Raw genomic sequence first — 15,859 nt, 5'->3', positions numbered from 1 at the left:
AGCTGCACCAATGTGCATGTAAACATAGCCTCACATACAGACACACACACACACACACACACACACACACACACACACACACACACACACACACACACACACACACCTTTTAATCTGCATCAGAAGTTTGGTTTTTACTGTAGGCTTGAAGTCCATTAGCAGTTTAAAAAAATCTGAATGCTTTTGAATCATTTATCTCATCAATTCCACTTTAGCTTTCACCAGCTTCACATTAAGTTTCAGGCTAAAACTCAAAGACTCCAGCAGGAATTTTAAACCTGAGGAAAGTCAATTAGACCCAGCTAGATATTCCAGATCACAGGACTTGAACCAGCAACCCTCTGGTTAAATGCAGCCACCACCCCCTCTTGGATCTAACTTCCAGTATGTCCTTCAGCTATATCAGCGGTTGCTATGTCATTAGCCGCTTTTGTCAAACAAAAACACTCTGATTAGCTTCTTGACTGACAGTTCCCCTTGGTGTTTCTGGGGCAACCAGGGATAAGCCTGATTGGTGGAGCAGGAGTGTTACACCTCGCCGTTATCTCCGACGTGTCAGGTGGTTCAGTCAAGAGACCTTTACACCTTCTTGTTTGTGTGTTTTTCTTCTTTCTTCTTCCTCCTCAAGGCATCGCCAGTTCTTTAATTATCTTTTTATACGTCGACTCTCCGGAGTCCCTGTTTGTTGTAATTCCCGCGTCTCACCTCTTTGTGTTGCGTTGTTTGTTTCTCTTCCAGTTGTTCGTCGCTGTCGCAGCTCTGTTTCCTATTCCTATCTCCTCTCACTAATGAGCCATGCTATCAGGCTATCTATCCCCCCCCCCCCCCCCCCCCACCATCAATCCTTCCCATCCACTTCCTCTTTCTTTCTCCCCTCTCTAACAGTGTGACAGTATGAAATTTGCTGTTCCTCAGGGTATAAAATCGCATTTATTCTAAGAAAGAAACATGCACTGTGAGAGCACAAGAAGCTGTATGTGCCATTACAAGGCGGGATATCTCATGGACGCACATGTACGCAAACGCACGCGCACACACATGCAGCTGAGCAATGAGATTGTGATGGAGCGATGAATTAGATTTATCGCTGGATTGGTGGTGCCGCTGACTTGTATTACTCCCTCTGTTCACACAGCCAAGGCCATTACTGCAAAGATAGAGGGGCGAGAGAAAGCGAAACAGAAACGCGAGAGATGGAGTGGAAAGTGAAAAATAAACCAGAAAGATGGATGAGTGACACTGAGAGAGAGAGAGAGAGAGAGAGGCGGTGAGAGTAGAGATGCACTTTACACAGAAATAATGCAGCCGAAAGTGAGACAGATAAACGGATGTAACGAAGACAGATTACAAAGAGATCTAAGATCGGTAGAAGGTTGTAAAACAGGGACTGTATGGGAAACCCACATCTAAATGCCAGTAAGGCCAGTTATACAAGATCTTCACTTTCCCTCCAGTGTAGATATCTATGAATTTATTCATCCTCTTTCCTTCTCTGCTGACTTTCCCTTTCTCTTAGCTCCACTCCTATATTGCTAAAAGGTATTGACCAACTGTACTGGTTAGCAACTAGATAGAAAAAGGCGCTGTGTGTCATTTCTGTGCTAAAACAATACCCCACTTCCTGTACTTACACCAACACAAGAGTTCGATACCTTCATTTTGGGAATATGTGTTTCTTTTTGTTTTTTTCATTTAGTCAAACAAAAAATGACTCCCAGCAAAACATTGTGCGGCTTGTTATGTGCGTGATTGATGAGCTAAATCAAACTAGCTAGTAAATTACTCTGATCAGATTCATGATATTTTTTTCTTTCTTTACGATCCCACACACACACACACTTTCAGCTTCTCTCTTCTACATTCAGAGGCTCACACACACACACGCACACACACACTTTCAGCTTCTCTCTTCTTGATTTGGAGGCTCACACACACACACACACACACACACACACTTTCAGCGTCTCTCTTCTACATTCAGAGGCTCACACACACACACACACACACACACACACACACACAGACACAGTCTGGTCCTGTTGGCAGGTCATGGGTTGTTGGTCGTTGTCATGCAGGTGGTGAGCCTCTCCTGTCTGAGTCTTGAATTCTTCCCTTGGGGCAGATTTCCCGATCGTGCGCTGATCTGGAGACCCTGCCAAGTGACTGCTGAGCCAGCTGCTCTCAGTCAACCACGTCTGGCCCGAGAGTTTACACTAGAAAAGCAACATACCTGTGTAATGGAAAGCACCAGAAAATCTTCTGCCCTTTTATTTTTATTACAGTAGACTCTCTCAATCTGCTGCTGATTTGGAGATAACAAAACCAATATCCTTTCCACGTCTCACTCACCTCTCCCACTTTCCCTCTAGCACTTCTTTGTCATTCTGTGGTGACAAAATTGTCAAAAAACTTCTGACCCTTGTGCTCCTTAAGACTGGGAGCTTTAGATGTTTATATAAAAGGTAATTCGGCCTGTTAAACTGTTAAATCCATGCGTAAACAGAACAATCAAGGACCAGTCTAAATTACTTGGATGTGAATATGATTGCTCGGAATTTTATTTCCCTGAGGGGCCATGGAAATGACCACTTAAAGTTATATTTAGAGATAGCATTATAATAGTCAGTGAAACATTAAAAACAGAGTTGCACCTCTTAAAATGAGTAATCTCATGGTAAAATACTGTTCTGCAGAAAGTCTATTTCAACATCTTTGACACGTTTGCTTACTCGAGGACGCCGTTTACCTTGGTTTACCTGGTTCATTACGGACGACGTGAAGAATCTTACGACTGTGATGAATGGATGAACTGATTCATGTTTGCCGGTTACTGCACAGGCATTTGCCCGAGAGGTTTATACAAAAGAGCTTCACGATTAGTCATCATGAGTAGTATGTAGTAATTTGGGACACATTTTCAGGTGTTGCAGAAACATATTGAATATGTTAAATTGTGTGTAAAGGTTATTTTAGTTGCTGCTTTCCTGTTCTTGAGGATATATTCTACGCTGCTACGCAAACATTTCCAGTTAGTCTGTTTCAGTTTTTATCTTACTGCGTGAGTGAAAAGCCCTGATACAGTAGACATTGGTTTCTGCCATGAAAATATGCGGACAACACACACATACACACACATGCTGATGGAGGCGAATGGTTATCTGATGGGATGGTCACCGGCTTGTCAAAGAGGCTGATCCAATGAAATGTGCTTGTGCAGGAATGTTGTTGCATTATGTGATAAAGTCGCAGGTATGCAGGGAGCCATCAGTAACGTGATCAGAGTCTTAAGGCTGTTTCCGTGTGTGTTTTTGTGTCTGTGTCTGTGTCCATCACTAGGCCTGGGTATCCTCTCGTTTGAGAAATCAGGATCTCCATGGCGACCCCCACCCCCACCCCACCCCACCCTGTCTCAAATTGATTACCCATGGTGCTCTCTGTCCTCTTAAGGCATCTACTCATAAATGGAGAGAGCGAAAGAGCGAGTGCACGATAAGCAGAGTAACAGATGAGGATAAAAGGGAAATAACAGCAACCACAGTGAAATCATTTGGGAGTTTCAGCAAAGCAAAAAGCCCTGGTATCAAATCAAATCGTGTGTTCTGGCCGTGTGTGTGAATAAATTTCCACCTCCTACCTGCTGCGTCATCTCATCCCAGTACAAGACATTACCTCATTAAGTCTCCTCTTCACACAGCGCATACTGACAGTCAGCCAAACTCTGCTTCCTTATTTCCTTATTTACCAAACGAGTGTGCTATTTGTGGAAGCACTGGGGAAATATTTACAGACGTCCTCTGACTTTCCCACATCTGATGATAAATTAGTAACAGGAATTTCAGAAAATCTCTGTTAAGTGGTTGAAAATGAACAAAAGCACTCGCTTAGTCCTCTAAGTAAATGTTCCTGTGATTGTCTGCTCACTTGACAGATTCAGTCAACACCTGAGCAGCTCTCTCTCCGTCTGACAAAAACGAGCCCTCCTAGTGGCACTATCCAAACTGATCTCCTTCTGTTGTGTGTGTGTGTGTGTGTGTGTGTGAACTCCACGAAGAATAGCTGTCACTTCAGTTATGCGGAGGATCTGGATGCAGTATAACGTCTGTTTTCTCTTCCCATTGTCCTCTTTCTCTCTCTTTCTTCTGACTCACCACAGAAAAGTGTGAAGGAGGGAATCCTGTTAAAGCAGACCAGCTCCTTCCAGAGATGGAAGAGGAGGTACTTCAAACTCAGAGGGAGGACCCTCTACTATGCCAAAGACTGCAAGGTACGGGAATGTGTGAAACTGCACTACAGCGGCATTTGAAAGCAACGCGAGTGCAGTTCAGCGAGCTGTGAAACCAACGTTACAAATTAGAAACTGTCCCGAAAGTATACACCTACTGTATTTACCAAAGCTACTGATTTACATGAATTACAATGTTTTCCATTTAGTTAAGAGGGAAAATAAAATGTGAATGTGAAACGATAAGCATCTTTTTTTTTTTTTTTACCCCTTCCTCGTTAGTCTCTGATTTTTGACGAAGTGGACCTGTCAGATGCCAGTGTGGCCGAGACCAGCACCAAGAACATCAACAACAGCTTCACGGTAAATAACGCAACAGGTCCCAAAAATGTGGATTTAAAGCATTTCAAAAAATGTACGTCATGTTGTATTTTCAACGGCAAATTAAAATGTAATATTTTTAACCTTAAAATACAAAACCACATCTAGCTAGCGGCGTGGGTCTGCGGCGGGCAGCGTGTAGCATTTAGCTCCAAGCCCTTTGAGCTCCTAGTCATGTTTCATAATAATGTGATACGATGTGAGTAATTGAGGTGTCAGGGGCAGGTTTTGGCTGTTGATCAGCTGTTTTGTAGCCCAGATGTTTCCTCACCAGCATAAGGGAGTGTTTCACTTCCTGGCTCAGATTATCAATCCCTCTTTCTACCTCTTTTTTTCCTCAGGTGATCACTCCATTCCGCAAATTAATGCTATGTGCCGAGAGCAGGAAGGAAATGGAGGACTGGATCAGCGCTCTCAAATCCGTCCAAAAATGGGAAACCTATGAGGTGGCTTTCTCATCTCTCCGTCAGTCTCTCCTTATGTTTCCACATCGTTATTTATTATCATGGCCGACACCAGTATAGTGCAAGAAATGGGTCAAATTGACGATCTATTCTTTACACAAAGTATTCACCTTTTCTTCTCTCTTGAAGGAAAAATACTGTCCTCCCTCTTCCACCTCTCTCTTCCTTCATTCTCTTCCTTTTCTCTTATCTGCTTCACATTTCAGCTCTTTGCAAGGAGATTGATGTCGCTTCTAAAATCAGAGCATCTGCTTTAATAGGCTATAAAGGGAACTGAAGACTGTTCGCTGCTATTGAAGCTTAAGTTTATATTCCCTCGTTTTTTAGACTTTCATTGTTCCCGGCAGTTCGCAGCAGTGCGTTTAGGGTTTTAATTTATGTCATTGCTTTATCTGATTCATGTGATCTTGAAGGTTTCAGTTGTACTTCAGGTGATGGATAGCATTTTCTCCAAATTAATCCTTCTTTCAGATCTGGTATTTTGGTATCTCTTGAGTTATGATCACTCTCTGAAAAGGAAGAAAAATGTCAGCCTTGTCCTGCCATCTTTTTAGGAACTGTCTCTAGGTGTGTTTATCCCAAGGCTGGTCGTGTGTAGCATCGATCTCATAGTCTAAACTTCTTGTATGTTTCCCTCCTGAGGCCACAGAGTTTAATATGTGCTGCTGATGTCATCATCTTATTCTTGTACCCGTGTTTCCTCTGGCTGTTTAGCACAGCATGAAATATAAAAAGTCACCGTCCCATCCTGCAATATATCTCCTTCCCCTAGGGCAGCTTATTTTGACGTGGCGCTCTCCTGATTCTTCTCCTGTCCTTTTGGTTGTTTCCACCTCCTAACCTCCAGCCAGTTTAACGTGAGAGCTCCGATGTCATCGTCCTCTCCTTCCATGTTTTCTGCCTTCCCCAGGCCAGCCAGTTCAACATGGAGCATTTCTCTGGGATGCACAACTGGTACGCCTGCTCGCACGCCAGACCGACCTTCTGCAACGTCTGCAGAGAGGCTCTGCCAGGCGTCACCTCCCACGGCCTGTCCTGTGAAGGTACATAGACACACACCCACTACACACAAATACACACATTTGAAGAGACGCTCCTTGGAAGATGCAACCAAATAGCCGACCAATTTCTGCAGATATTATGAGCAATAATCTCAAAATGTAACCAGTTTGTTACATAAATGACGAGAACCTTTTCTCTCAGATTGACTGACAGTCTTTCACAGTAGAAAAGCATTTAGAGCACGTGAATGTGAAAGTAAAGGAGCAGGTTGCTAGTAGGCTTCTCATTGCAGGGAGTGGCAGGGCTTGACGCACTGACACCTTGTAAACAGTTGAGTAAAATCGTTTCCTCACCTCTCTCACATCAGCAATAAAAAACTCTGAATGCACATGCAGGGTTTTTGGGTCAGTAATGAATCCACATTACTGGGAACTTAAATTTCTAAGCAAAATTTTGATGTTGTTAAAATACATTTGATGCATGCAGAATTAGAACAAACAGGAAATATACAAGGAAATGTATTAGTTATAACGAGGGAAACGTGTAGTTTTAAATACATTAAAAATAAGTATCATTTCATCTTTTATTATTAATATTATCTCTATTTATTTAAGCTTGTCCAACATGAAATCTGTCCTCTGCAGTTTGTAAATTCAAGGCTCATAAGCGCTGTGCAGTTCGCTCCACCAACAACTGCAAATGGACCACACTGGCCTCCATAGGAAATGACATCATCGAGGATGAGGAAGGGGTGAGTGACGGAAAAGAAGAAAATGAGTATAGAAAGCTGCAGTTTAAATATGAGATATCACTTCGATGAGTGAGTGATTTTAGTTGAATAGGAAAAGCAGAAAGATTGTGTTGTATTACTTTTTGAAATCGAATAATTCCTGACAAGCTGTGGTTCAGGACAGTTTGTGCCTCATGTTCTCAGTCTTTTTCCATCTTTTTTCCCAGGTGTCCATGCCCCACCAGTGGCTGGAGGGCAACCTGCCGGTCAGTGCCAAATGTGTGGTGTGTGACAAGAACTGTGGCAGCGTGCGCCGGCTGCAGGACTGGCGCTGCCTCTGGTGCAAAGCCATCGTAAGTGGGATTGATTTTAGCCTCCGTCCTGTCAGAAAACTGTCCTGTCGAATCAGTGTTAGCACAGTATTTATTTATTTAGGACATCGCTGCTAGCTGGGAGAGGTATTTCCAGTTCAGGTCTGACAATAGAAAGTATTTATTTAAGAGAAAGAGGAGAGGAGAGTCCGACCTGATGCTCTGACTGCCTGGAGCAGGTCCGGTGCGAGGCCATTAACAATGTTTAGTGTGGCCTTTACAGCTGGTAACTGACCCTGTAATTAAAACCCACATTTTAGGGCAGTACCACAATGTTTGAATCCTTAAAACTTAACAGAGGGGAAAAAAAATATTCAGATAAACAAAACTGTGTCACATTAAAGCGCATGTTTTTGCTGATTTTCTGTCCCTTTAGTTTTAAAGCTGCCACACTCAGTATTTCTTAGGAGGACAGTGGGGGAAATGACCATGTGCAATGTGAAAGGCGTCGAGAGAATTATCACCCATCATGCACTTTGCCTCAGCTCAACAGATAATTTTAGTATCTATCGGCTCGCTGTTTTGTTTTTATGGCACACAACTCTCCTCAGCTAAACCGGCTGCGCGCTGACTGACCAGCAGCGACGAGACGGACAAAGTTAGGACCAGAAAAGAACTAAAACACGAAAAGTGAACAGTCAGGTTTGTCTGAAACTTGACTCCAAATGAATGCTAATGTCGCTCTGCGTCTGCTAGACGTTTGAATAGGCAACTGTTTGCTACAGCAATGTTATTTGGTTTTTAGTAGATTTTGTGGCATCTTTAAAATGAATTATCGACAGTTTTTATATGGATGTTCTGTGACTCAAGACGTTTATACACATTTTGCCGAAGCTCTCGTTTGCATTCAGTTCAAAGAGGCGCAGAAAACAATCTGTTTTCAAGAGAAATGTGTCCTTCTTTTTCTCATTTCTTCTCAAAAACAGTCCACACTGCTGTTACACAACCAGAGGAGGAAGGAGATGTTGCTTTACTCCCTCTCACTGTTCTACTTAGCAAAGGCTGCATTGCTCCTGAGTGTTTACAGCCCATGAACACATAATGTAAAGTCCAATCCTCTATATACACACACACACACACACACACACACACACACACACACACACACACACACACACACACAGATGTCCACACAAATGAATCAGAGTGGTATTTGTGAAGGTTATAGAACTGACATTTGGTGGGTTTCAGAGGGATATAATGACCTTTCTGCTTCTACTGAAATATAGAATTACTAAGGAGACCACTGACTCTGTGTGTGTGTGTGTGTGTGTGTGTGTGTGTGTGTGTGTGTGTGTGTTTGCGTGCGTGCGCGTGTGTGTGCGTGCTCTTTCAGGTCCACAACAGCTGTAAAGAACAAATGGGCAAGGTGTGTCCCTTGGGTCAATGTCGAGTGTCAATCATCCCTCCCACTGCACTTAACAGCATTGACTCAGATGGTGAGACACCTCTCACACGTACGCACACAGTACATTGTGTTCAAGGTTCAAAGTTCAGATTTGCCACCTGTAAATCCTTTGTCTGACACTGACCCTCTAACGTTGCTGCTGTGGCACAAATCCTTACAGTCATGATGTTTTAACATGCGTGGTCAAAGCTTTTTAGCTTTCTACATGATTTGGATCCTCAGAAAAGACAGAAAAGTTTCTGTCGTCAGGAATTTACAGCCCTGACACAATCACAGTTCTCTAACGTTCAGGATCCATCACAAACTGATTTCTAAACATTTGAAAGCTAAAAATGTTTTCCAACACAACAACAAAACCTTCTCTTTCAGGCTTTTGGAAAGCCACCTCCGCGTCATGCTCCAGCCCTCTCCTCGTCTTGGTCAACTCCAAAAGTGGAGACAACCAGGGGGTCAAGTTCCTCCGCAAGTTCAAGCAGCTTCTCAACCCAGCTCAAGTCTTTGACCTGATGAACGGAGGACCAGAGCTCGGGTACTTGAGCTTTTTTTTTTTTATATTCTGAAAAGCTGCAGTGCTTTGGGGAAAGTGTTTTGGTTTTTCATGACATCTGCCTCTCTCTCTCTCTCTCTCTCTCTCTCTCTATCTGTATCTCTCCTCATCCTCCTCCCGTCCCGTCCCACTCGTTCCTCTCCTCCTCTCCTCTCTCAGCCTTCGCCTTTTCCAAAAGTTTGTGACGTTTCGTATCCTGGTGTGCGGAGGAGATGGGAGCGTGGGCTGGGTGCTCTCAGAGCTGGATAAACTCAACCTCCATAAACAGGTGAGAGCGACGAGGTGGACGAGGAGGAGGATGAGGGGATGATGATGTAATCCTTATGTGAAAAGCGACTGAGAAAACGCTGATGGCAGAGAGAAAGGCAGCGAGTTACCTGTTGTGCTAACGTTAGACAGCCTAACTTTTAAAGTAAATCATTCTTCATCTTGACTTCATTCAAACCAGACAGGAAATGGTTCGGAGAGCCTGAACTAATCTATTAGTGTCATTGAATTAATCAGGATTAATGAATGCCATGTTGGATAACAAGGTTTTTTAATTTTAAATTAGCATCTCATTTGGATAAATAAATGCCATATCAAATCAGTCTGAATAATTTTAGGTCATGTCAGACTGGTCCGATTAACCAGTGTGTCAAGAATCAGCCAGTCTGATGTTTCTTTAATGTCAAACATTTCATACTGTTTTCCATGACTGTAGATAGAAGAATAGTTTTTGTGCTTTAGTTTTTTGTAATATTTGGTCTCAGTTTATCATGTTTTCACTTTGATTGTTCATTATAACAATATTGTAAATACTGTTTGCTGAAAAATGAAGGATTCTAACAAAACTTTCATATATAATTAATCTTTATACCAAACATCAGGACCTGTAAACGTCATCCTGTGAGCTCCAATTACCCGTCGAAATAATAGAGCAACTTATTTGGTGGCGATTGGAACAGAAGACGCCTCCATGACTTGTGGACTGTCATCGTGTTGATTTTAAAACCACTAAGAAAAGATTTTTAAAGTGTGTCTGCAGCTTGTTTGTGATCCTAAATATCAGTATGAGGAAGCTGAATGAAAGTTGTATCCTTCACTGTGATCCAAACACAGTGCTGAAGTAATTAAATGTTTAATTAGAACTTCGGGTTTGGGTCCACACGTTTATTTGTGCAGACTAATCTGATGTAGTTGTTTTGATTAATTGGACAGGTGTGTTTTAATGAACAAAAACAACTGAATATGTGATTTATTGATTTGTTTGCGGATGATTTACTGATCTCTGCCTCTGGTTATCACATGTTGCAGCAGCGTCTGTTGTTGAGAAGTAACCGATTCCGCTCCGTGTCTGTCTCTGCAGTGCCAGCTCGGCGTGCTGCCTCTGGGCACAGGTAACGACCTGGCTCGCGTTCTGGGCTGGGGCGGCCTCTGTGACGACGACGCTCAGCTGCTGCAGATCCTGGAGAAGCTGGAGAGAGCCACCACCAAAATGTTGGACCGGTAAGACCATGAAGAGGGGAGCAACAACTTGTGTTCAAGGATTTAGTTTCCTCAGATTTTAAGTCGGTTTCCAGTGAGCTGAGCACTGAACTGCTTAAAGCTACAGTACGTATATGACTGAGAGCATCGATCTGTTTTTGCACCGTGACGAACAGGAAAACTGTCCACAGGGTTTTCTCACAAGACGCTGGCGGAGGACTTCCCAAATGGATGAATTAATGAATGCAGTGTCTAAATCTAATCCTTCTTGTGGTTATATTTCTTAAGGGAAGCAGACAGAGCAAGCAATCGTCAAAACAAGAAAGATAATTAGATAAAAAAAATAAAAATACCACAGGCTTTTTATCTTATTTACATCTCTGGAGAAGATGCATCAACGACTCAAAAATTAGCTTTGCACTTTTAATGACATGGAGCTTAGCAATGACAGGATGAACATGGACAGTATCGCTGCACAGTTGGCTGATTCTCCCCCAATATTAACAAAACATGAAATCAACGAGTGACTGCCAAGTTCTCTGTCTCGTTAATGTGATGAAAAACAATGACGCACTTCAGAGAATTACACTCACCTCTTGCCTGATAGTGAGTAAGTTTTACACGTTGCAAGTTTCTTCGCTTGTTTGTCAGGGACAGAGCTGATTTCTTAATTAATTTAACCTCTTGTCGCTACCTTCATCATCCACTTACTGTTTCTATAATCATTGTTGTAAATTAGGTATTGTGGCTCCATAGAGAATCAGGTGTAGAATAACCATGTGAAATGTATACAGACTCACTCATGACAAAAGACTTCCTGTATTTCATGCACAATGTGGGGTTTGTTTTCTACAACGCACCTTGAGCTTTGAACTGTTGCGGCGTATTCTTCACTCTGTGGTCGAAAACAGCCGGGGCGAACGGAGACAGAGAGAGAGAGAGAGAGAGAGAGAGAGAGGAGGCGTCGCTGTAGTCTAGGAAAAGTGTAATGCGTATTGGAATGTGAGACTGAAGTAATGTGCTGCACATACCTGACTGCGTGTGCAACACTTGAGAAATGTACTCTGTGTTGTGTAAATGTGTCATCAGCTGTTGTCGGTTTCATCATCTTCCTCATTTTGCAACACTTCCCTCTTTATATGGACGTAGGCAGTTGATAAGAGTCTTTTACAGCTTCATCCAGGTAATTAACCCATTTAGGGACATGCTCATTTTTGTGCAAAAATAAAGTACCCAAACTGTGGAAAACACTTTGGAGCCAGAGCCATAAATCTGAACCAGTTCTGTGTCGGCAGCTGTTGCAGTTGCACGGCGATCCTGAAATGAATCGGGAGACTTGGTGCTTTCAAACGATGTGTAATTTCTCAAGGTTGAACACGTCAAAACACGGACAAGTAGTTGTACCAGGGCCAAGGCTTCCCCTTGGGTGGGACGATGTATTTCTGAAAGGCTCAGGTGCATTTTGGGGAAAAAAAAAAAAAAAATTACAACAGCGTGACTCTGTTTATTATCAACCTGTGAAAAATGCCATGGTCCAGCTGTGTTTTGTTGCAGTGTGTGTGGTTTCTTTTTTTTTTCATAAATGACATGCTGGTAAACTGAGTCAGAAACAACCAAACCACAGCGTGTTAAGTTCAAGGATTCAATGTCTTGCTCAAGGGCTTTTCAGCAGGGCAGATACATCTGAGAGGAAGTTAAACATTTGACGAAAAAGAATGTAATTTGATTTGGTAAGAAAAAAGTGTTAAAAGTTGTCTTTGTCCTTGGTTTGAACTTTGATCTGCTGTTTTTATCAGCAGTACAACCACAGACGGGGAAAAGGATATGAAGGCTGGTGTTTCGACTCCCTCCCTCCTGTGTCCTATCTCAGTCTGATTATCTGATCATGAAGCTGGTGCTTGATGTCAGTGTATGTTTGTGTGTGTGCTCTCAGATGGAGCGTGATGACATACGAGGTGCCCACCACCAACAAACACACGCCGATCGTGAAGGAAGACGACAGCCTCGATTCTCCTCTGCAGGTAAATTACTCCGCAGAACTTTCAGGAAGGCGTCTGCTTTTTTTTGGGGGGGGGGGGGGTTTGACAGATGGTATCCATAAATTACTTCCCCACAAAAATCAGATCTGACAAGCTTCAAGAAAATTATTTTGGAAAACATCCCCCTGATGATCAATTGAGCCCAGCAGCTGGAAAGCAAAAGCAATCAGACTTCAAACGCAGGGAGTGGTGGAGATAACATATAAATATTCCAAAATCACAGTCACTCACTCTTCATCTGCTCAGTCTGGTGTATACTTTAAGGTTGAATAATATGTTCCATTTCCCCATTGTGAGCGTGTTGTTATTTAAAGGCTTGTAGGATGTTTATATATGTATTGTGTTATAGCGATGTGTGGCCAACAGTGTCGGTTAGTCAGCTGGCCCAGTCTGAAATATGTTCCTTTCAAAGTTGATCCTCTGACTTCCTTATCCAGCACCTCAGCTGTTTGAGTTCATAGCTGATTAGCTAATATCAGAATGCTAACATGCTAAACTTAGGATGATGATGATGGTGAACATTATTGCACAAAACATCATAAGTTAAGATTTTCCTTAAAGTCTGAGTTAAAGTTTCCCAGGAAGAAGAAGATGATGATGATGCTCCACGACCTGGAGACGCCATTAATGATGCCGCATGATTTTACCGCTGTAAAATCTTTCACTGCTGCAAACGCCTTCGCTTTTTTCCTTAACTATGGAAACCTTTGAAGATATTCTGTGCAACACCCTTAAGCAACTACTTCAGCAAAGGAGAAATTACACCACCTGTTTCTTTTATAATTGTGAAGTGTTTCTCTTCCTCTCCCTCAGGTCCACATCACTCAGTATGCAGACTCCGTGGCCTCCCACCTCGCCAAGATCCTGGACTCGGACAAACACAGTGATGTCATTTCCTCTGCCAAGTACGTGCTATGAATGACTTAAAAAAAGGAGGAAGCAGGTGGAGGATGGAGAGAAGGAGAAGCAGATGAAAATAAAGATAGGAGGATGAAGGTTGGGAAGGAAAAAGAGAGGAGAAGAAAGATGATTAGAGAAAGAGGCAGACAAAGAGGGGCGAGTCAATGGCTATTGATTTTTTTTTTTTTGCTTCGGTCTCATCTCAAAGGACACACACACACACACACACACACACACACACACACACACACACGTACAGATGGGACAGTAGGTGCCGCCCGGCTTTAAGTGAAAGAGACGGATGAATCGGTGTTTAGGGGTTGTCCTCAGTGCATTAGTGCAGTGGTAGTCTTCCTTTGGGAAAAGTCTAAGGGCCATTACAGAGCACTTTCCTCCACTGATGCTGTGTGTTTTAAACTGCTGCTGATTGTAAGTGGAGACCTGCGGCACATTTAAAACACCTCGGGGACTTAAGGACACACTTCAAAGCATGTTTTCATCTAAACACAGCAGTTTTGTCAGAGTATTTTTTGTTGCCACAACAGTTTAATTTGAACAGGTTTCCACCAGCCGAGAAACGGATAGAAGAGAAATCATTTCAGAAAGAAACAAGATTAAAATTTCATTTGTGCGATTTTACAAGCATCAGAATATTCACTCGTCGAAACGATATCTCGGTAACTTGAGGGAAGTTCTTCAAATTTGGAACAAATTTTCACTTGGACTCAAAGATGAACTGATTTAGATTTTGGTAGTCAAAGGTCAAGGTCATGTCCTTACCTTTCTTGAGAGATGCAATTAGGAATGCATGGAAGCCATTTCATTACATTTAGCATAAATGTTCTCTTGGACTCGGGGATGAACTGATTACATCTGGTGTTCAAAGGTCAAGGTTACTTGGCCATACCTCAAGAATTCATAGGTTCATTATGATGAAATACATTTTATTAAATTCCTTTGCTACATATATTAAATGAATCTGGACAGACATGGATGTAAATTTCTCTTAAAATAGTAAAATTCTATTAATTTAGCTTAGGTAAATTGAATTGATTAAATGTTATATACACAATAAATTACATAATTAAATCTAATTAATGTAATTATTTTATCTCAATTTTCTTTCTTTAATTAATTGAGCTCAATGTCATTCAGTGTACTTTAATAGAGCAATTTTAATTTAATTTGAATGATTTCAAGCAATGTAATTTAAAATTAGCAAGCAATTTAATTAATCTTCAATAGATTAAATTTAATATAATCAAATGTAATCATTTACCTAAATGTTATTTATTTCATTAAAGTAATTTAACTTATTTTAATTCATTTAATTTATCATAACTAGTAAATACATTAAATCATCTCAATTTAATTCAGCAAATCACTTGATACTTTTTATTAAATTCCTTCAAATGTTCATTACATGAGTCCGAACAGACTTGCATGTGGAGGCATGAAACTGAGCCGGTAATACTAGTCTCTATATATTTTTCCATTAAGTGATTTGAATTTATTCCTAATATGCTGCCTCTTCAAGATACAAAGAGGTGACAGGTGCAGATAATTATTATGATTTATACTTTTATGGAAAAGTAGCATCAAGACTCAGGCCATTTAGGGAGTTTATGTCATGTAATGGGCCATAACTGATAATGTCATTCACTGTAATGAATGTGTTGTCACTTTTCCAGCATCGACACTGAACGCACATTAAGTAATGTAAGACTGCTGTCAGGCTCTAACGGTTCCTTTTAACCATTAACAGTTACCTGTTACTGATATAATAGGGTCACGCTAAGTTAAGTCAATAAAGGATGGATAAACTGGAGGCTAGAAATTAACACTTTGTCCTGCTTTATGTTAGTTTTTTTTATCAAATAATAAGAAAACATAAAGCATAACACACAGAAAGGTGGCAGACAGGATGTAAGGAGGCTTCTGGGAAGACTATCTACTCTTCCCAGAAGCCACCAGTTATCTAATTTAGAAATGAAATCTGCCAGAGTGCGCCTGCTGAGCCGCTTTCATAAGACTTTAATAAATAAGACTTGTTTTTTTAAAGTAGTATTCATTTTACAGGATCCAATAATTGCTAAATGCTCAAGGACTGTGTGAGTTTAGAGAAGCCGCCCTGCTGAGTCATACAGCAGTAATGTAACAGCTGTGAGTAAATAGTGACTGTGTGGAGGCGACGTAGCTGACAGGTAGGTAGGCGGCAATGAAACAGGAGTGTGTGTGTTTGTGTGTGTGTTTAATCTCCAAACACAGCGGCTGCGCAGTGAATCACCAAATCTGAAACGCTTTAACTTGATAATGTTTCATTTTCAA

The 15,859-nt window shown here is 41.6% G+C and overlaps 1 protein-coding gene across 5 annotated transcripts in view; it reads left to right on the top strand.

Annotated features, from left to right (window-relative positions):
* Window positions 1-15,859, top strand: part of si:dkey-172j4.3 (diacylglycerol kinase delta) — a 70,014-nt gene that overhangs the window by 38,467 nt on the left and 15,688 nt on the right. For all 5 annotated transcript variants that reach the window (XM_023422698.2, XM_087178343.1, XM_087178344.1 and 2 more), the window contains 12 exons: window positions 4,154-4,264; window positions 4,505-4,585; window positions 4,945-5,049; window positions 5,978-6,110; window positions 6,714-6,820; window positions 7,027-7,152; window positions 8,507-8,609; window positions 8,948-9,107; window positions 9,285-9,393; window positions 10,474-10,613; window positions 12,526-12,613; window positions 13,445-13,536. In XM_023422698.2, the coding sequence (XP_023278466.1) occupies window positions 4,154-4,264; window positions 4,505-4,585; window positions 4,945-5,049; window positions 5,978-6,110; window positions 6,714-6,820; window positions 7,027-7,152; window positions 8,507-8,609; window positions 8,948-9,107; window positions 9,285-9,393; window positions 10,474-10,613; window positions 12,526-12,613; window positions 13,445-13,536 (1,355 nt within the window). The remainder of the gene's footprint in view (window positions 1-4,153; window positions 4,265-4,504; window positions 4,586-4,944; window positions 5,050-5,977; window positions 6,111-6,713; window positions 6,821-7,026; window positions 7,153-8,506; window positions 8,610-8,947; window positions 9,108-9,284; window positions 9,394-10,473; window positions 10,614-12,525; window positions 12,614-13,444; window positions 13,537-15,859) is intronic.

Source organism: Seriola lalandi, unplaced genomic scaffold (genome assembly GCF_002814215.2).
Source record: "Seriola lalandi dorsalis isolate HSWRI2012SDOR001 ecotype SW California unplaced genomic scaffold, Sedor1 jcf7180002054684, whole genome shotgun sequence".
Taxonomy (NCBI): Eukaryota; Metazoa; Chordata; class Actinopteri; order Carangiformes; family Carangidae; genus Seriola; species Seriola lalandi.
This window is presented reverse-complemented; position numbering and strand designations above follow the sequence as displayed.